Source organism: Acanthisitta chloris, unplaced genomic scaffold, assembly GCF_000695815.1.
Source record: "Acanthisitta chloris isolate BGI_N310 unplaced genomic scaffold, ASM69581v1 scaffold7183, whole genome shotgun sequence".
NCBI classification, from domain to species: domain Eukaryota; kingdom Metazoa; phylum Chordata; class Aves; order Passeriformes; family Acanthisittidae; genus Acanthisitta; species Acanthisitta chloris.
The window spans coordinates 1-22,314 of NW_008666486.1; the positions used below are offsets into that span (position 1 = coordinate 1).

Genomic DNA, 22,314 nt, shown 5'->3' on the forward strand with positions numbered 1-22,314 from the left:
GTCCATTCTATAATTCTATGATTCTATTTCACTTCATCTCAATTATTAAACTATTCTTATCTGAACATGTGATTTTTACCTTTTTCTTTGATTCTCCTCCCCATCCCACCACAGTGGTGGAGAGCGAGTGGCTGCATGGTACTTAGTTCCCATCTGGGGCTAAACCATGACAATTAGTTTCTCTGCCAGTCATTGTATCCTTTTGCTCTGCTATCAGCAGTTGTAAGCGTAAGATCAGATTTTCACTTAAATCAAAATCACTGTTAAACAAACCTTGAGTTTCAAGGGGTCCATATCTTTAGACATTTCTTGTTTTCTCATCTCAGCAATGGTCTTTGGTCCCTTTTTATCAGATTTTGCTGAAAACCCTTGCTTAGGTAAGAGGTCTTCGAAGTCATTTTCCGAAACTTTTGGCTTTTGACCTATCAAAGGAGAAAAACATTAAATGAAAAGTTCCATAGGAGAACACATTAATGGGGGAAGCACATTGCACTTAGATATACCTGCATGGCCTCTATCACTACCATGATAAATATCCTTCAGTGACGTGATAAACTCCACAAGACTAACAGAAGGATAGGAATAAAAGACATCATCGACAAGTTTTCAGTCCAGCCAAGCAGACAACCTCACATCCATTCATCTGACTAAATACTTGCATCCTCTCTTTTTAAAAAAATGGAGGGAGCACACATCTATCCATGATTTTGGAAATGGTTCAATTTTTCCACTGTAAGTTAATTCTAACTACTATGCAGCAGTTTTTCAAGTGACTATATACTCAATACTCTAGTTGACAGTATGTAGTCAACATCTAAGTATGTTGAAACTTATACAGAATAATGAAGGGATAAAAAACCAACATGAATATTATTAAAGAACTAACATATTTCAGAGAACTGTTGAATAACTGAATTATGAACAGGCCTCTGGATGTTATCTAATCCAATCCCCACACAAAACAGGGACAACTAAGCATATTTCTCAGGTCCTTGTCCAGTTGAGGTCCATGTGTTTTCAAAGGAGAGAATTTACATCATCATGTTTCAGCACTTCATCATGCTAAACAATTTTCTTGCCTTGTTCTACAGACCTTCCCATGCTGCAACTTATGCCTGCAGTCTCTCCATCCTGTCACCTCTTTACAGATACAGATCAATAGAATCATTGCAACCTAAAGAAGTATCTGCTGTTCACTTATATGCCAGTATAAGGGAGGTATAATCCCAAAACCAACACACCAAGAAAATAAAATTTTCCAAGAAAGTTTTTGTAGAAGAGGCCACGCCCACTCCAGTGTCTCTAGGTTTGCCTATTCAGTTGGAACATTTTAAAGGACTGTTTCCAAGTATGATTTCATCCTGTCCCCTGATCCTGTCCCCACACTTGTCTGAAACACAAGAATTTCCAGGAAATTTAACCTCAATCTCTCTCTAGACTAGGTACTATTCTTCAGCTAGGAAAAACATTGCATCTTTTACCTGTGTATCACAAATAGACTAACATGAAGCAACATTATCGACCATCTCGCCTCAGATAGATCAAATTCACCTTTCTAAACCCAGAGATACAAAACCAGTACCCATGTGGATGAGTGAATATAGCCTGGAGACTTCATGCCCAAACTTGCATATAACTGGGCTGTGGTTAGCCTCTCTCTGCTATATACTAGTATAGCTTTGCAAAAGGAGGATACCAGATTTGCCAAGCTATTTTCTGATTTCTACTACTAAAACCTAAACATAAATAAAAATATGAAGGTACAAGAGCTTCTGAATGTAACAGCACACCCGACTAACTTCACACAGAACATGATAATAATGGCTTCAGAAAACTTACCAAAGCTTGGGGTTCTGACTCCTCTTTCTTCTCGTCCTCCAATAACACTCATGTGTACTGTGTAGTTGGGCTTAGCTGCTGTGCTGGATTTAGTCTGGGGCTGCCATGAAGTACTTTGTGGTTTTGGAGCTTTCTGCCACTGATTTCCCACCTTCTGAGATGGAGCAGGCTTCTGACTAAATCCACTACCCAAGAGTCCACCACTGGAGGAACCTAACAATAAATGCTAAGTTAGCTGTACAGCTCATGATCTGCCACCTGTTCAATACAAGTAAGATAGTTTGGTCTTGATATATAACCACATAGTTCACAGTAATACCATCATACACGGGAAAACATAACAGAAAAGTGTGGGTAAAATGACATCAAGAGTCTTACTAACAAGCAACTTTGATGGTAGGAGCTAGAGCCATTACTAAAAGTCTTCCAGCCTCTTACAAGTCAAGGTCTTAACTGTCAGTTTTCAGAGAAGCATCCACTCTTGGCTGATGGGCCAGCCATGTGTCAGGCCAGAACATAACTCAGCTGTGACTGCAATTCTGCCTCCCAATTCATTACACTTCAATGGTTGTCGATACACAGAGGACAATGAATAAGAAATTATATAATCAAAAAAAAGTAAACATTGAGAATATTTTCAAATGGATATTTTCCAAGTCTCTAGTGATTTCTTGTCCTACTGTTTGAGAAAGATGAGAAGATTACGGTACAACCCCATTCCAGCCTGCAGGAGGTACTGTTGTAATCACCCTAGTCAGATACAGAGGCCAGAATTGTCTGGGTACACACAGCAATGTAAACTCTGCTTTTTCAAAACTAGCCCCTTGCACTTCAGCTATCCCAACAGCTTGCTTTTGTAGCTGCTGCTTGTAACTCACACAAGAAGATGTCTCACCCAGGCCACGTGCTCTCGTATACCATACTGTACCTTTAAATACCACAGCAAATAAAACCTAGTATTGCAATGCAACACCCATTAAAGTATAGGAATGCCCTGTTTTTTCATGAAAGCATCCAACTGCAGTCAACCCAGTCTTCAGTCATTTCTAACTTGTGAATTTTACAGAGAAAAGATCTGTTACCAGTCAGAGTACATGACCTTGCACACTGAAAAATTCTCTCTTTCTACTATTCTTTCTAAGCATTCTACATTTATTTCAGTCTTCAAGGCCATCAAATTCTTCCTGTAGGAAAAGTTAAAGCCTCACTATTAGCAGCAACCTTACAACACCACACTCCTACTTTCTGATAAACCGTTCCTAGAAAAAGAGGATATGATAACACCAACTAACATGGAACACTATTGCTATCATAGCACTAGCCTAATACACTACTATTAACTACCTCTAGCTATTGGGTTTTTGGCTTTATACAGCATTCACATTTAAGTGGTTTGCACATTCATAAATCTTCTAGAATAATGACTAGTATGTGCAGGCCAAAACACTCCTACGAAAAATGCAACATAGTCCGAATGCCAGTTCTTACAACTCCTTGAAAATTCATTTGAAGCCTGAGATGGTTAACTAGCACAGTGATATCTGGCTACTTTTTAATGCAGAGATTTTTCCTATTGAAAGTTAACTGAAAGACTAATGAATTGATCTAAGTCTTGCTACAATCAGTACAATTTCTTCCATTAGATTCAGTGCATGCTACAACTGCATGTCCAAGTCAAAGATGAATTGATTTTTTTTTACTGTCATGGTATCTGTAAATCAAAGTAGTCCGTATTAAACTCAATTATTAAACAAATGAGGAAAGCAGCCTGTCGTGGTTTAACCCCAGCAGCAGCCAAGAACCACACAGCCTCTCACTCACTCCCCCACCAACAGGATAGGGGAGCGAATTAGAAGGGTAAAAGCTACAAAAACTCATGGGTTGAGATAAAGACAGTTTAATAGAGAAAGCAAAAGCTGCACACACAAGCAAAGCAAAACAAGGAATTAATTCACTGCTTCCCAAAGGTGTTTAGCCATCTCCATCACGTGTTCCTTGGGAAGACAGACGCCATCGCTCCAGATGTCCCCCCTTGCTGCTTCTTCCTCCCACCTTATATACTGAGCATGATGTCATATGGTATGGAATATCCCTTTGGTCAGTTTGGGTCACCTGTCCCAGCTGTGTCTCCTCCCAGTCTCCCATGCATCCCCAACTTCCTTGCCAGCGTGGCAGTATGGAAAGCAGCAAAGGCCTTGACTATGTGTAAGCTCTGCTCAGCAATAACGAAAACATCTCTGCATTATCAACCCTGTGTTCTGCACAAAACCCAAACATAGCCCCATACTAGCCTCTATGAAGAAAGTTAACCCTACTCCAGCTCAAACCAGCACACAGCCAAATTAGTCCTGCTTCAACACCAGAATTTTGCAAGTGATTACGTCCAAACAACATGAAGTCCAATGCCGTATGCTGCCTTGGGTTTATGTAAGGTAATTCCACCAGTACAAAATAAAAAATGCTAATCAAGGCAATGGTAAAACGTCCATCAGCTCCAAGCTAAGAGAAAAACACATTTCTGCAATTCAGCAATGACAGGCTGTTGTGAGTCACTCCCTGCTCACATTCATTATGTCAGTGTGGGTTTGAAATGCAAGGACCTCGGCTATTTTTATTGCCCATCATTTTCCCTCTGTTTGAGAACACTGCAGGGCTAATTCCTAAATTTTGGGTGAATATAAGAGCCTGGAGTAAGTGTTACTCTGCTATGTGTCTTATCTTCCATAACTCCTTGTGCCCACCACTGCAAACTAACGTTTGTAATACTTATGGTACTGATGCACATGTATGAGTTTGACTTGTGCTTATCTTACAGACATAATAGATGTGAGTAGCTGAGCTAAGAAGGTCTACTGAGTGCAAAGAAAAGTACTGCATTAACAGGAAAACAACTGTCACTTTGGAACTAACATATTTAACTAATTTAATATAGCTTTCATTTTATATCCTTCAAGAGCACTATTAATCAACGCCAGATAAGAAGCTTCATGTTCAGTCACCGAATCAGTAATCAGCAACCTCTGGTGTCTCTTACCATCTCAACTAAATTCTGAAGCATTAAGTATTTATACTGTTTCTTTATCACAGCTGTGGTTATCTTCTGAAATATTACTCTGAATGTTTCATACAACATCGGTAAGATTCAATGTTTTCTGGTTACTTGTCAGCTCTCAGCAGCTGCCTCAAGCCAGTTGTGAACAATTACAAGAAAACACTTTGCTTACAGGCTATCAGTAACATTTATTGGTACAAGAAGCAAATCAAACAGTAGAAGTATTAAGTATATATAATCTCTTAAAAGTAAGATCTTACCTGGAAGACCAGATCCAAGACTGGCAAGATCAGCAAAAGGATCAAAGTTCTGAGATGTAGCCTGGCTGAAAGACAGACCTGAAGACACACTGGACTGGCTCCCTGTGGTAAAAGCTTGACCTGTATATTAAGAAGGCGAATGATGTACATGGTGCATTTGGAAATGGAGAGAATTAATAGATGTACTATTTCCAGAAGACCTCGTGTAAACCTTCCCAGCATTCTACTTCATGATATCTTTTACCAGGACAAAATAAAGAAAATTAAAAGTTAAAAAAAATCACTATTACTATAGAGAGCTGGAACTATTTGATTCCTCTGTCTTGAATGTAAATCTGAGAAACTATACATGTGTTTACAAAAGAAGCATTTAAGCACAAAAGCACAGAGTCCTTTAAGCAAGAAAGCATAAATGCATGAAGACATCTTCAGCAGTTTTAGGGGATTAAACTGACCAAGTCTGGAGCATTTCTTGTTCGCTCTACGGAAAAATTTAGTTTTAGAATACCTTCACAAAGAGGCTTCAGCTGTGGTGAGGCTATATTGCTGGTCATTGAGGAATCTTCCCAAGAATCCCATCCACTTAAGAGATCTGGGTGGCTTGTAGAAGATGGCATTTTAGGTGGTTCTGGTGCAAAATTCCCCACAAAAGAAAAGAAAGAAATATTTTTATTATTCTTTTAAGAAGAACATCACAATAATGGATATTTTACCAACAGAGTATACCACATTGTCAGCTACAATGGTCAACTACATAGCTTGCTTAAATTTCTCAATAACACAGTTTATGCAGTCTTAAATAGGACTCAGAAGTGTTTTACCACTGGAATTCCTTCACTGATATTTAAAACATCCCATGCACTGCATTGATAAGGTATTTTCATGCACAGGCAATGCTATGAATTTAACATCTTAGGTCTCCTGGGCAAAAGGACTAGCTAAGGCATGGATTTAGGGTGAGCTGCTGTTCCTGACAACACAGCAGCTAACCAGGAATCAGTACTGCTTCATGAAATGGTGACCTTTATCACTCAGCAGTCTGGGTGCCACAGGTGGACCCAGGTCACTTCAAACTCCAGGTTTGCCTACCGAAGGCCTCATGCAACAAAGGGAGCTCTTGACCAACTAATAGTCCTTTTAGGAGCAACACATGAATGAATGCATGCAGTCAAAGAGCAGCATACAGGAAGAGTGATCTCTGATTGAAAATCCATGGAGGAAAGCCACCTTTCTATATGCAAAGCAAAACCACCACGCCATCCAAAAACAGACAATAAGAAAAGTCATATTCAAAAGGATGCAAGGGTGCTTCCATTAACTCCTAGAAAGCGTCACATCCAACATAAGGTTACAACTGCCATCGCCAATGCTTGCAAATGATTGCCCAGTTTCTCACTCACATGCAGAACGAGGTGAGCCATCCTCAGAATGAGAGATCCTATGCATGGGACACTCAAAGCTGCGTGCCAGCTCTAGCATTCCCTTTGAGCACAGCCTGTAGAGACTCAGTGAAGCAGGACATGTTTTTGAATGTGACTCCTACATTCAATGCTATGACAAGAGTTGGTGCTACAGGGAGAGGTGATATTTCAGCAAAACCAGTATATTTACTGGTGCTCTAAGACACTTCAAAGACATAAAGCTGAGGAAATAACCCAGCCATCCTTACAAAACAGTGACATTTTGAGGCTTGGGATGTTTGGATGGCTTCATTACAGTCTTTCAATTCCCTTTTCAAGTTTGTGCTCTGAATATTGATACAAAATTCTGTTATTTGAGGAAATAAATGGAACTAAATGTCCCCTCTAGTACCTCAATCCACTGATACTATTTACACTTACACTATTTACACAAAAGGAGCACATCAAATACGCTGCAACAAATATCTCCCAAGAGCCTGTATTTCAGCAGTATTCTCTGCTGCACATAAAGGAAAACATCAGAATAAAATGCAAGAAGTACTCAGCATTTTACCCCCTTCTCCAGACTTAAGCCTCATCTCCCTGCCTCTGAAACCAGGAAAGAAACAGTACCTATCTGCCTCAGTACTCAGGACCATCTAGCTATCTGCCACACAGCAGTGTCACTGGCTGGAAACCTCATAGTATCTAAAACCATCTATTCATCAGAAATTTGCTGTATCCTATGCCGCTCCCAAAAGTTAATATTAGCATTGATTTTCAGGCTGGAAATTATTTTTGCTTGTGATCTCTGCTATTAAAAGTCTTTTTTTACAAAAAGATAAGAAAATTAACAACTACATATGGAATTAACTACTACAAAGCAGAGTTGAGGGAAATAAAAACAATGAAACTACAGCTTATTGAGATTGAGAAAACACTATGGGAATCAGCTGTTTTATAACTGCAGGCTTAAGAGCAGTCAAGTTCATCACCTCCCCCACACTGAACTAAGCAGGAAGTAGCCTACTGCTATGTACAGCAGTAAATTCACTATTAATAGTACAAGCTCACACACATCCACTGCACTTCTATCAGAAATATCTGAAACAACTGAACATGCAATATACTGAACAAATAAAATAATCCTCCTGAAACTGTTTATTCCTATGCTATATTCTTTTTACTTGTACAACAGGGTCATTAAGTCAGATTTTAACATCAAGAAATAGCATTATCAATGTGATACTCTCACTTCCACAAATTCTGAGAGGTATGATGAGAACACACTCCCTACTTTTGTAACTGCCACACTGGAGATCATACAGACACATTAAGGTAAAAGAGCAGAACATCTAAAGAAAAGGTAAAACATGAAGCATAGCTCAGTATTCCGAAAATTGAAGCAATTAAGATCATGGACATGCAGATTCACACCTTAAGTTCTTTGAAATGCATCTTTAAAATCCTTAGCTATTCAGCAACAAACCACTGGATGTTGGGTCATAGCTCTATGTTCTTTACCAACACTGCTCAAACCAAGCTTAGATGTAAGTATAAGTTGGTTGTAATCAGATCACACTCTCCAGCTTCCCAAGATAAGAGACCTGCATTTTGCTATATCCTACATACAACTTCACATAAGGTTTTCTTTTTTTAACTTGTCATCTCGAGAGGAAATCCTTTAATCACAGACAACAGGATTTTGCTGTGAACTAAGAGACTGGTTTAGTATGATGCAAGGTTCTTTTCACCTTGTTTTCCTTTTAACCTTGTTTAAAGCCTGTCTGAGAACACAGTTGTCACAGAAACTAATAACTCAGGAGTACACTACGCTGGTCACTCAGCTGCTTTTGATCACCTTTCACATCTCCTGTCTTTTGATTAGATCAGTTCATTCTCACAGAGGGAAATACATTTCTGACTCAGCCTGCATTAAAGATGACCTGCTATTTGCAAATCCAAAATAAAACTAAATTACCTTGGTAATATACAGAAGCTTAATAGGAACTGCACAACACTTTCCTAATACAGCACAGAATGGTTAACAGACCAGATATTCCTTGAGAACTGTCCTTCATTTCAAAACTCACATGATTTTAAATTTCAAGCCACATTCCAGAAATACAAGCCTACAATTCTAATTCCAGAACTTATGTTCATTGAAATGGTTTTTCCCCTTGTATCTTAAAGAGGTTTAGCAATCATTTACTATCAATGAAAACTTATCCATCACTAAAATTTTATTCTTACACTTACTACTGCTCCAACAGTAGATTCATCAAATCTCATTACTGGCCCTTATTTTGAATGGCCATTGGCATTAGTACTGATTTATTTTTAGTGAGGTTTAAAATTGTTTCTAACTTTAATGGCCTCATGTTTACTTCTGCGTGCTTAACACAATTCTTCCAAGCATGTAATTTGAGAACATGTTTTCATTTGTCCTTTCTTCTCCAGTTACTAGTGATCATGTCCTTTCACTCATTCATATTAAAACAGAAACTACTAATATTCCTAACCTCCTTGATAAAATTTATACCTGTAACTGGATGGAATGCTAAAGGCTCAAATATTTACTTAATTTCAGCTAAACACAGAAAAGCTGCCATCTGAAAGATAAATGTAAAAGAGCATGAAAAGTAACCCAAATTCCTCCACTTTCATAATGTTTCATGGGCCTGCACAGCAAGAGAGAAAGATTGGGAAATCACTATATAACTGCACATGTAAGTATATTTCCCTTATGTTCACAGAAAACTCCAGAAATTATAATAAAATAGCAGGTGTGCTAATGCATTTCCCAGGGTTTAAGCTGTTGACCAAAGTCAGAAAGAGTAAGCATAAAACAGAAGTCAGATTTTAAAATATTTCTTTTTCTTCTGTACTTGCTCAAATGTTACTCACAGCTGAACACTGATGGTGGTCCCCTTCAGGCTCAATGTAAACATTGAAAGAGCAGAAATTCACATTTTTTCTAACTTGTATTTAATACGTAAAAGAGTCCTCTGTCATGTACGGCCTGGAACATCTAATACAAGGACAAGCTGAGTGTGCTGATATTGTTTAACTTGGAGAAAAGAACTGGGAGCAATCTTCTCAATCTGTAAAAGTACCCAATATGAAGAAACAAGAAAGACTGAGCACTCTCCTCAGTGCTGCCCAGTGGAAGGACAAGAGGCAGTGGGCACAAACTGAAACACAGGAAATGCCATTTAAGATGATGTTGGGGGTTTTTTTTCTGCAAGATCTGTCTAACACTGTCATAGGTTGTACAGCTGTAGAGTCTACATTCACAGAAATACTAAAAATCAACAGATGAGGTCCCTCAACCCCTCTTTGAGCAGGTCAACTAGATAACCTTCAGAGGTGCCTGCCTTTAAAGCAAGCTAGATTTTGGCTGAGACCATAGAATCATAGAATATCCTGAGCTGAAACCGACCCACAAGGATCATGGAGTCCAACTCCTGGCCCTGCACAGGACAGCCTCAAGAATCACACCATGTGCCTGAAAGTGTCTTCCAAATGCTTCCTGAACCCTGGCATGTTTAGTGCTGTGACCACTTCCCTGGGGATCCTGTTCCAGGGCCCAAACACCTTCTGGGTGATGAACTTCCCTGTAATATCCAAGCTAAATATCCCCTGACACAGCTTCATGCCATTTCCTTGGGTCCTGTCATTGGTTCTCAGAGAGGTCAGTGTCTGCCCCTCTGCTTCCCCTTGTGAGGAAGCTGTAGATAGCTGTGAGGTCACCTCTCAGTCTCCTCTTCTCCAGGCTGAACAAACCAAGTGACCTCAGCCACTTCTCATATGGGTTCCCATCAAGGTCCTTCATCTTTGTTGTCTTTCTTATAATGTGGTGCCCAAATCAGCACACAGGACTCAAGGTGAGGCAGAGCCGAACAATCACCTCCCTTGACTGACTGGCCATGCTGTGCCTGATGCACCCCAGGACACAGTTGTCTCTCCTGGCTGCCAGGGCACACTGCTGACTCATATTCAACTTGCCATTGACCAGGGCTCCCCCTTTCCATGGTGCTTCTACCCAGTCTCTTGTTCCCTAGTTTGTTCATAGATCCACAGTTGCCCCATCCCAGGTGCAGAATCTGGTGGAAATGCTGCTCCATAGATCAGTATTGATCAAATCTTCTACTAAGGAGACAAATTATTATCTGTTTGGTAACCTCACCCGGTGACAACAACAGGGGCATAAAGCTGGCAACTATACAAGTATACAACTAAAATATACATCTGTTACTATCTATAGGACAGAACAAAAACATTGCAAAGGAAGCAGCAAGTGGGATCTTCTCAGCAGAATCAACCACAACTGGAATATAATGTTTAACCAAATGGTAGAGAGGTCTATCAGCTGGGTAGACTTCTCTTTCAAGAGAAAGTTCTCATTTCAGACAAATACGGCATTTTTTTTTTGTCTAGTTTCTCTGTAGCTAACACTCAGACTGCATCACTCACCAGCAGGGTCAACTAGGCCAAATGTTAAACAAGGAGGGGCAAGTCAAAGCCACATGCAATAAACTCTGTGAAGAAACACTCTGATTCAGGATGAGAAATGTGATACCACCATTCCTAAATACCTGCAGGTTGTAAGCAGGAGTCAGCGTGAGAAGAGGCCTGGGTTTCTTTGTCTTGGACACAGCCAGCTCCAACAGACCCACCACATGACACAGCTGAGCCCATCAGCCAACATGGTGGTGTCTTTGGGAAAACTAAGTTAGAAAGGGCAGAAAATGCTACACAGCAGCTGTGACAGAAGGGAGAGAAGTGTGAAAGAAACAGCCCTGCAGACATCAAAGTCAGGGGAGGGTGGGGGAGGAGGTACTAGAGCAGAGATTCCCCCACAACTCATAGGAAAGACCACAGTATAACAAATATTCACACTGCAGCCTGTGGAGGACCTCACACAGGTTAACACATCCTGGATGAAGCCACAGCCCAGGGAGAGCAGTCCACACAACAGAAGACTCCTGGCAGGAGCTGCAGGCTCCAGGATACCCTGGAGCAGTCTGTTCCTAAAGGACTGTACCCTACAGAAACTCATGTTCTTGAAATAAAGCATCCTGTGGAAAGGAGCAAGAGAAGAGTGTGGGGATGAGAGAGCAGCAGAAAAGAGATGTTACAGACTGACCACAACTCCTATCCCTATGGAGAGGACCCACACTTTTCTTTCAAAGTCAGATTTTAAAAAAGCTCTAACACTAGTGGCTTTATCATTCCACCATTTTTAAAAAAGTATGTTTCTCTTAAAAGAATGATCGTGCTTAGAAGCTATATTTAGTAACACTTAGGAAATAATGTGCTTAGGATGGAGATACAGGAAGACCAAACCTATTTTTTGCTTTATTTTTTTGTTTAAAGATTAACGGATTTTAAAATAAATGCATGAGGAAAAGGCTTCGCCAAGAATACATCAGAGAAATGAACCAAATAAGATTAGAGTATTACATAATGTACTTTGTAAGTATATTACAAGAATGCATTGAGGTCAAGAAGGTGCAAGCTAAACTCTGATTGCATTTTAAGAACTGTCTTTACTATAACTTGACTTGCTCATTTCTTTTCCACGGTTTCCAGAAAATCTTTGAAATCTGAATACAATCAACATAGCGTTCTGTCAGCTATAAAGTAAGTTTGCAGGTGTTTGTGTACCCTCAGTTCTAAAAGCATTGAGAGGAAACTCCAGCTTCTAACAGAATGTTAGCAATGCTAGAAATCCTCTCACATCATAAATAAAAACATGGCATTATACAGGAAACTCCTGCTTCTCGGTGCATTTGTATCTGCATTCCCAGAAAACAGAGCTAATTAAAACAGCAATCACAACAAGTGGATCTATTAAGACATTAATCCACCTTGACTAAGCTGAAAGACTAAGGAGCAGAAACTGTTGATAAACAGAATACCAGGAGCACACTTACCTAAATTGAAGCAATCTGAGCTTGAAGAAGGCGGAAGTGAACTGTTTGTGGAAGCAGCTACAATAGGTGTAGATGTTGCGGGTGGAAGGAAGTCCACAAAGAGGTCTGCACTAGACATGGCTTGATTGCTTGCACTTGATGACACTGTGAATGGGTCAAAAGGATCAGCTAAAAAAGAAGCAGAAAACCAAATTATCTTATGACAAAATTTAGAATAAATGAAGTTGAAAAAGCCTTACTCCTTTGGGGGCACAGACAGAAAGTAAAGTACATATTAGTAATCACCACAGCTTTCTGCGAATTTTTCACAGCAAAGAATGACTACCTGTCCCTTCCTATAGACAACTATACTCTCAAGTTAGTACAAAAAGTATCTCAGCCATAGACAATATGAACAGCTATGTCTTCAAACACAAAACCTTAGCAAGGCAACATACCATTCAACAACATTTGTAATTTCATCCATTTAAGACACCTTAAATTTGAGTGATCTTCTGCATACAAACAGAAGAATTCCATCTGTTAAATGCTCTATAATGCCAAACCTCCAACAAATTTAAAGGAAACCAGCTACTATATTACTAAAAAGAGTATCAAGTAAAACACTCATACTACCATTCAGACTTGAAGGCATTGGCGATTCTGGGGCAGAAAGCGCGTCAACTCAAGAATGAAAGCCAACAGGAGTAAGACTTCAACAGGTCTCTAGTGACCACAATGAAGAAAAAACTAATTGGAAGAGTATTTATAGTCAGCATGGAGTAACATGTGACAGCCAGCTGGAATCATGGATTGAGATCTTCCTGTTTCTACTGCCCTCTAGGGTCAAAACCCTCAAGAGCCCAGGGACTCCTGCCAGATTCACTCAAACTGAAGAGAAGGAATAATCCTGCCATGGTGCCCCGCCACATCCTGAGGTAATGAACACATTGTACAGAACTCAGGAACACTTCAAAAACAATCCTGGATTGTCACTAAGCAAATTTACTATAACATCACATCTACACAAAATCAAGTGTAGGTTTGACACAAACTGAAATACAGTGGCCAAATATTCTCACTCCTGCAATTATACTTCTCTTATACGATTCAACGAAATACATGGACTGTGAATGAATACAAGAATGAGATACATACATGACTACTGCTCACGTGTTTCACACAGTAAATGTAAAAAAAGACATGTTTGAAGAAAGATAAAGTAATAAAGCTTCTCTTTTATAGACTTCTGCCTACATAAAAAAGGTAAATTAAAATGATTCCCCACTGACCACAGTAATGAAGTTCAACACTGACTTTCCTCAAAATAAAGAAACATTTTAAATCATCTAGCTGTTCGATAAAAAACATATTGCGGTTCTCTGTAGATTAAAGGTTTCAGCTCCCATGAATTGTCTTTGTGCAAACAAGCTAAACCTTGTAACAGTTTTTCAGATTATGTGACTAGTATTTCCAGACCTCTTACTGTTAACTTCAGGCAGCAAATTGTTATTCTCAAAAGTTTAGTAATGTTACAAAGACCTGAGTATCCACTGGTAAGAGAAACAGAACCTCTAAACTAAACAACTTGTTTAAATACCAAATGGACAGCAGTATGTACCTCTTTCAGGATACAGACCTGCCAACATCATCAGTAAAACCAGCAAGAAAACATCTTCTAGCAGTACCATCATCCTACTGGTTTGAACAATAATCTACAAGATCTCCAGTTGCCTAGCAGTCTTATGTGATTAACACTTTAAAATCCCACAGAGACATTTGACCTAAGCAGCACAGTTCTGTACATCTAATGCCACTGCTGTACATAAAGTTCAAGAAAGCAGTAAGTTATGACAGTTCTATGCCTTAGCAAGAGAAGTTATTTACACATGGATTTAGAAATGGATCTAGCATGTAATATTTGTATAGAAAAGCTACGGATCTTTAAGAATATTGAATCTCCTTTAAATTGAAAATCTGATACTTTTCTGTTTACATGGCTTAAACCTAACAGGACATAGGCAACATAAAATACCTGGATAATGCACAGGAATTTATCTCCTTCATGCAGAAGTAACACCTGTTCTATGTAGAGTCCTGCTATAGACCAAGAAGTACAGTCTTCACTGTACTGATGAAACATGGTACTTATTTTCTAAGCACAATGCAAGCAGCAGTTTTCATACATTGCCCAGGAGAGGAGTGCTTTTGAATTCACATACCTGTAGACATGGCTGCTGATGAAGATGTACCCTGAGTAGGATTTGGACACTGACTGTCCAAGAAGAAATTCATTCCTTGTCCAAGAAAATCTACACTGGTCTCTTCTGAAATTGCACTACTCACAAACAGGCTGTTCAACAAGTCTGCATTACTAGATGAAGAGCTTATCTCTGAGACAGGTTGCTTCTGTTCTGGTGAAATATCAGAGTCTAGCCCCAGCAAGTCTACAGTCTCTTCAGGAAGAGACTTTTGTAACGGTATAGATGGAGCTTCAAAAAGCAATTCTTCTTCTAGAGTAGAGTCTTTTTCACCACAAATTACTGTGTCTTCTCCACTTGCAAATGGAGGAAACTCCTCATATGAAGGATCACTCTCCTCTCTGTCATCAGTTAGTTGAACACGATCATTTTTAGATGAACTGTCCTCTATTCCACTTTCTGGAGATATTCCTTCTTGAATATAAAAAAAGGACAACAAACAACAGCTTCAGATTACCAGAATTATTCTGCCAACCAGGACAAGACAGATTTTCATGGTGAGATCATATGAAATCAATCTCTAACTAATCAACACTTACGAAAGAATTGCAGAAAAAGGAACTAAATGTTGCCTATCACCTTTGTACAGGGATGGCAAAGTGGGAGCTCACTCCCCTACTTGCAACTCTGCAATGGCAGGTATTAAAATGTTTCCAAAATGAGACGGAGTTGGACATCCACCTCAGACCATTGTGACACTGATGGCTTAGAAGGTCTCTCAGTAACTGCTGCTCTAATTAATGACAGCATTCAACGACAGCATAACCAGCCACTGACATTTCTGCCAACAAAGTAACACCCAAAAAAAGGGGTTGCACATGCACTATAAAGTTACATTTTCTCACTCCATACATACTGATCTGGACACTACTGGCTGGTCTACTTTGTTTCTTTTGTTCCTCAGCCAGCCTAAGTGGGGCTGTGGGAATGCAAGGCTCCTTTCAGATCCTTAAGGTTAAGATTTTTACAGAAAATGAAAAATTTAGCTCAGCTTTTAAGTTATTCACAAGAACAAAACCCATTAATTGGTGTTTATCCAAATGAAGTGGAATGACCACTTGTTGGCCCACAGAGTTCACTCTTTCAATAGCTTTTCCTCATGGTCTGGTGAATTGGAGACTTTTGCTGCATAAGAAGGCTTAAGCACTCATTGTAAGGTATACAAGACAAACATAACCCAAGAAGTTACTTCAAAAGAAATCCTGTACCTTTCCAGTCCAGAGTGTGAAAGAAGTTATTTGGATCAGCGCTACTGCTGTGTGGGGATTCTGTATCAGTCGGTGCACTTTCTGAGGACTGCTCCATCTGGGCTGCTTCTGCTTCATATTGTGCAGTTGAACCTGGTTGTCTTGGCAGCTCTGGTTTCCCTATAAAATAGAATTTAAGCCAGAACCCTCAGAGAGAAACTTCTAAAACTCAGTCTCATCATAGCAGCTGGCATTTGGCTTGCAGACTGACTGCTGTAGGAAGACAACTGTCTCCAATACCCATAGCTCTGTAAACTCCTGTCCCCACCCCACCTTTGAAAAATTTGCATTACTAACTTTGTTTCAACTGCAAAAAAACTGTTAATACCCTGTTTTCAACTACAGCATTAAATCAGTCTCATAGCAAAAGACTCAAGCATTCTATTTATATTTGTAGGAAAATGTAACACTTTGCTTGCACCAACCATCCCATAAAACATACAAGAGCTATGACCATTTGCAATAAAAATAACCACAGAAAAAAGCAAATGCAGCTGTAGAAAAAAAGTATAAAGCCAGTAAAGAACACGGAGCTGTTAAGAAACATCTCAAAGGGGTTAAGTAATACACTGTGTGCAACTAATAACTGATTCTCATATTTCTTATTTTATGAAGATCAGATATTAAGTGACTTGTGTAAGAATGAGTTGGGCAGAGTTACCTACCTAGTGCTATATCATCTCTCAAAAACAAGGTTTTCTCAAGGCAAATCAAGAAGACTCCCTAAATAAGTCAATATTCATCCACTGTTTGAAAAGAATGGATGGATGCCTGGGAGAAAGCTATTTCTTGAAATCTAAATACAAAAGTGGTACACCACTTTTTCACCCTCCTTCCACATTCTCAGTTGTAGCTTAGAGATGCAGAAAAGATAGCCTATCTCAGAAAACACACATGAAAGATCATGAGTAATGAAATAGAGTAAATCCAATTTTAATAAGGCAAGTTTTCTGAAACCAGTTCACAGCACTAGTCTTTGTCCTATTCCCTTCCCAGCAACTTTATTTTCAATGCAATTTGAAATCCTTACATTTCATTTACCAATCAGAAAAATTGAAATGACTTGAGAAAATGAGTAATTTTTACAGACCCTCATCATCAATGAAATGCCTTAACTATAGTGAGCTGAGAGCTGTGTTCACAGGAGGATTAAACTAAGTTAAATAGAAAATTACCTAAATCATAATACAAACCAAACATACCCAGCTTAAAAGCAAAAGGGCCAGCAGCAACTATCTTGTATCAAAAGAAATGTAATTGAGATGTACCATATTAAGAGCAAAGAGTAAGATCTCATGTATCACTAAAATCACCATTGTAATTCCATCACGCTTTTTATTCTGGAAACACAGAGAAGGCTTAAGAACCTGAATGAAAACGTCAAAGCCGATTACTGATACCAGGAGAAGAAAGATACTGAAGAGCATTAACTGGAATTAATGCAGACATCTACAGATGAAGTACTGAATATGCAGCATTCAAAAGAAAATGTCTGCTGGAACATACTAGGCAATGCTGAAGAACTGAATTACAGCATTACTTGGCTATACAAGAACATTGATAAAATATTTTTGGTTAAGACCATTTGTAAGGAATGCTCAGATGATTACAATTGACATGATACTAATGCCAGTTTAGCCAAATAAAGCACTTTCAAGATATCTTGCCCATAAATCCTGACTGTCACAGCTCTATTTGTTAAAGTCTCCAGAAATGGCATAGTCACAGCTTTAAAGCAAGCAAATGTAAGGACAGTGGAAGTAAGACAAGTATAATTATAATCCCTTAATGGAGGATAATTTAAACTCCTTCATATAACGCAAATTTTAAGTGATATTTACAAAAAAAAACACCTTTCAAATTTCTTTCACTTAATGGAACACCAGAAATGAAATAAAAGCCTCAAACACTAAGTACATTGGAAATGTTATCATGTTCTCTAGTTTTTTAAGGTATTCATTACCAAATTTTGATAAAATTTCTTGTTGTTCCTCTCGGGTGGAGAAAAGGATCTTGGGATTCAGTCCCTTTATATTCATGTTATCCCACGGTGGCTGTTCACTGCTAGGCCTATCTCTGGGCTCCACCTCTACTTCCAGATTGACTTGAAATAAATCAGGATATTTTTCTTGTATGTCACAGGCATCCAGATCATACCTGTAAAGATGCATACAAGTAGATTCTTGATACTGATGGCTAACTGGATTAGATCTGCTGCAGTCCAAAATAAAACTTCAAAGCAGTCAGTGTACGATTTAAAACATGCTGTATTTGTTTACTTTTCTCATGTATTTTAAGCAGGTGGTAATTTTTTTACATAAATTATTTTTTTTCGCATCATGAACAAAATCTTCAGTTATCTTGAGGTGAGAAAACAAAATAATCTTATTGCAATCAAAGTTATCTACTTCCTACACTGACTATATTTCCTTCCCCGTTACATGTTGATTGTTGGCAGGCTAGACAGTTTCAAATAAAACATCTTCCAGTCTCCTACAAAAAGGTGTCAACATACTTGGCAAATTTTACTGTGGTGGCATTTCGGGGCACAAAACCTGTGTGGAACTGAATCTGAAACATCTTCATTGAAGCCATCTGTTGAAAACAAGAAATACAGGAAAATTGCATAAACCCATATGAACAGTATGCACAGTGTTCTGCCTTTAATATAATGCAAAGTATTTTCAGTATAAAAATATTTTGAAGCGGCTGCTGTGCTACAATTTTCATTTAATTCCACATATACTTTAGATATTTACATGCAGTTTCAGACAGAACTTAAATAGATCTATTACTACCCCTAACAAACTAAAAGACCTTGAGCCAGATAAATCTCATAGCTAACCTCAAAACAGACTATCAAAGTCCTAAGTATTTCCAGATCCTGTTTTGGAGCCTGAAAACAGATGACCTTTGTTACTTTTCTGAATAAGATACACTCAGAAAAACCCACTGTGCAACACACTAACCAAGAAATAAATGTCATATAAAATGGAGTCAATTTAAAAGAGCATTAAGTGTAGCATATTTAAAAGGATGCATCATCAGGCATGCAGAGACTTCTTTTTTCTCTGCAGCTTCTCAAGTCAACCATTCATTCCAGACAATGTTAGGGCTTTTCTGAACTGTTTCATTATAAGTATTCAACCTTCCTAGCTCTTTTTGTTCTGTTGACAGAAAAACTGTTTCCTGCAGATCAGAATGTGAGAGTCCATAAAATGCTACTATAGAAGACTCAGGTAGCTCACGGTCTTGCAGAAATCCAAATCACAGCTAACTGATAAATGCAGAATGTATCTGTTCCCAAGCTTTAGTTACAATACAGGTGAAATAGTCCTGCCAGTCCTTACAAAGGGGTCATACAGTAACAGTCAAGAAAATCTGATATAATAAAATTGAATTATGAAGGCTTTCCTTGTAAATGACCACTTACTGAACATCATAACCAGAAATCAAGTAATGCACACAACACCGTCATCAGGTTGAGGGAGGTGATCTTTCCCCTCTATTCAGTGAGGCCACATCTGTAGCCTTGTGTCCACTGCTGGCTCCTCCGTACATGAGAGATAATGGGACGTACTGGAGAGAGCTTATCTGATCCACCCATCCCTACCCTGAACTACACACGATAACCTGAAGACCCTATTAAATCAGTTTTCTTAATCCCTTGCTATGTAAGACATTTCCTAGAAGATACACTAAGACCTCTCTCAAATCAGCTGTGAGCATGTGGAAGACACTCAGGATGCCCAGCTCCAGACACTTAGGGGCAATATTGAACTGTGGTGGTTGATCTTCCTAAGAGTTCTGCAGCGAGCTTCAGGGGACAATTTAGACTACATAAAACTAAGAACACATTGAATATTGTTCCATCAAACCTCCAAACCAAGATCATCACAAACACTGCTAATGTATCATGTGTTATAGCTGATAGAAAATTCTAGTCTTTTTCAATCAGTGAATAAACCCCAGAGAAATTACATAAAGGAAACCCTATAATCAACAAAATGAGATTGCAGAAGGAGTACGACCCAACCTTGGCTAAATTTTGTCAGTTATATGCCACTTTCCTGATGATCTTGAATCATACAACAATTATTTTTGTGCATTAAGGATTCATCTCACTGAGCTTTCAGTTTTAAGGTGTTCTGGAAGATCTGGCCTAGTAGCACACTGGGTACATTAAAGTCTTGAACCTCTGCACCATGACAAGATTTGATACTCACCTTCCTACTCACAACGCAGAAAAAACATAGGAACATCAATTTACTTCAGTAACAGCAGATTATGTATAAATATGCATGTTTGCCCCAAATGTATAGAAACTGTCTAAAGGCGCTCCAAGTTATTCAAAATTTTGCACTACCCCTACACGGATTTTCAAGTTTAATTTGGGCTATTTATATGAAGAAAAAAAAACACACACACACACCCTTTTTAAGAAATTTGAAGACAGGCTTCATTAGCAAGTTATTTGTGCTCTTGCAATATTTTTGCATCCAGAGTTGAATTAAAAAAAGGAAACATGCATTCTCCCTAGTAGAACAAAGACAAGTAAGAATATCAGCTATCAAAACTGAACCTGGCTTTAGAAGTAGGGTACAAAACCACATGGATTTTCCTAGCCTGTTTTGTACAGGCAGTCCCTAGAATTCCATTTGAGTAGTATTTTCCTTTGTTTGCAGTTTGTGTGCACAGAATTAAAAAGCTCCGGCTGGTTGTACAACTTAACAGATGACAATTATGGCCTCAAAAAAAAAGTGGCTAGGGGCTTTCCATGCAAATATAGTAATTATCACTACCGAAGTAAATTCAGAATTGCTTAGCGAAGCATCTACATGTACAGCACTAAGAATGAACACACTTAGGAGGCTTAAAAAGACTGAATTCACAAGTCTATGAACCCTCAAACATTTCTTTGAACAAAGAATAGTGAATAAAGCCATGTACCTAGCAAATTACAAGCAGGATACAAACCTGCAACAAGATAAAGCAAATCCTCCAAGGAGGCTTTTAAATTTATCATTACCTTGGCTTGCAGTCGCCCTCCTAGAGTTGACCTGGCATGATAGATCACAATGAGAACATCTCCTTGGACTGTTATACCTAGTGGAATCACTGCTTTCCCATCTTCAATTTTAAACTCCCTAAAGAAAAAAAAAGCCAAAAAACATAACCACAGTTAATTTAGTTTTAAAAAGTGTGTTGCCTTATGTTTAGTTTGCTTTCCTGAAGGCCTTCAATAGCTAGAAAGACTTTGATATTCCCTCATTTTTACAGTTTGTGATTGCCTACACCTAGTACTGTTAGTACCATTTGCAATTCCTGTTATAGACACCCGAGCTGTACAGGGGCTATTAAGCAGTCACCGCACAGCTACCATGCCTGGGGGATCCTTAGTTTACACTTTACAGCATATGGTGTGAGAAGAGGGTCTGCCTCACCTCTGCTTCCCAGTGCTCACTGTGCCACCCTAGCATCATCCCCACTTTTCTGCAAGAACAGATCCAAGCTGCTATAACAACTGCACTCTCTTCCCCATGATTTACCTTTGAAAATCAGTTAAGAGGGGACAGAGGAGCCTATGAAAACATAACAAGAGCAAATCACAACCTGTACTTACTTCATTTTGTCATATTCCTGGGAGGTGGTGGTTACTCTCTCATCTCCCACATACACTTCACAAAAAGGCCTGCAGCCATTACGCTGCTTACTGAAAAGTGGAACAGGAGTCATGACAATTGATCTGACAAGGATGGGCTTGCTGTGAGGAATAACAGGTTCTTCAGCCACCATGTCGCACATGTATTCAATATACCTGCCAAAACCAGAAGGTACTCTTTAGTTCTGGAGCTTTAACATATACTCACTCGTGAAACAAACTACTAGTCTTTTCAAAGGCCTTAAAACACTGAACTAGGAGAACTGTTTATTTTGTATCTTACACAATGATCAAGTTGCAGAGCAGTTCTGAAGCTAGTCACCCAAATCTTCCTAAAGGCTTTACATTTATCCTCATTAATATAAATTATCTTGTAGAGAACCCTTTAAATATACACACAGTAAATCTGTACAACAGCATAATCTGTCATTTATACTGAACTAATACTCTACTTCTCATGTTTTAAAACCTAATCCTTTTTGTAGGAAACACCCTTACTACCAGTATCACTCCCTCCTGAGACTATTGTTATAAGATCTATCAAATTAAATCGAATAATCAGTTTTAAACATTTGACAATGTATTTCCAAGTCACCTCTGCATGCACTCCTTTAGAAAGCACTAAGCATTCACACCCAATTGGCTGAAATAATTATTAGTATTTCCACAGAACTT

General features: G+C 38.8%; 1 protein-coding gene across 1 annotated transcript in view; it reads right to left on the bottom strand.

Annotated features, from left to right (window-relative positions):
• Window positions 1–273: 273 nt before the first annotated feature.
• Window positions 274–22,314, bottom strand: part of GAK (cyclin G associated kinase) — a gene marked incomplete at both ends in the record, with an annotated part of 50,524 nt that continues 28,483 nt past the window's right edge. The window contains 11 exons of the mRNA XM_009072131.1: window positions 274–422; window positions 1,840–2,052; window positions 5,152–5,271; window positions 5,660–5,779; window positions 12,476–12,658; window positions 14,692–15,144; window positions 15,939–16,097; window positions 17,941–18,134; window positions 18,493–18,572; window positions 21,007–21,124; window positions 21,601–21,795. Of these exons, the coding sequence (XP_009070379.1) occupies window positions 274–422; window positions 1,840–2,052; window positions 5,152–5,271; window positions 5,660–5,779; window positions 12,476–12,658; window positions 14,692–15,144; window positions 15,939–16,097; window positions 17,941–18,134; window positions 18,493–18,572; window positions 21,007–21,124; window positions 21,601–21,795 (1,984 nt within the window). The remainder of the gene's footprint in view (window positions 423–1,839; window positions 2,053–5,151; window positions 5,272–5,659; window positions 5,780–12,475; window positions 12,659–14,691; window positions 15,145–15,938; window positions 16,098–17,940; window positions 18,135–18,492; window positions 18,573–21,006; window positions 21,125–21,600; window positions 21,796–22,314) is intronic.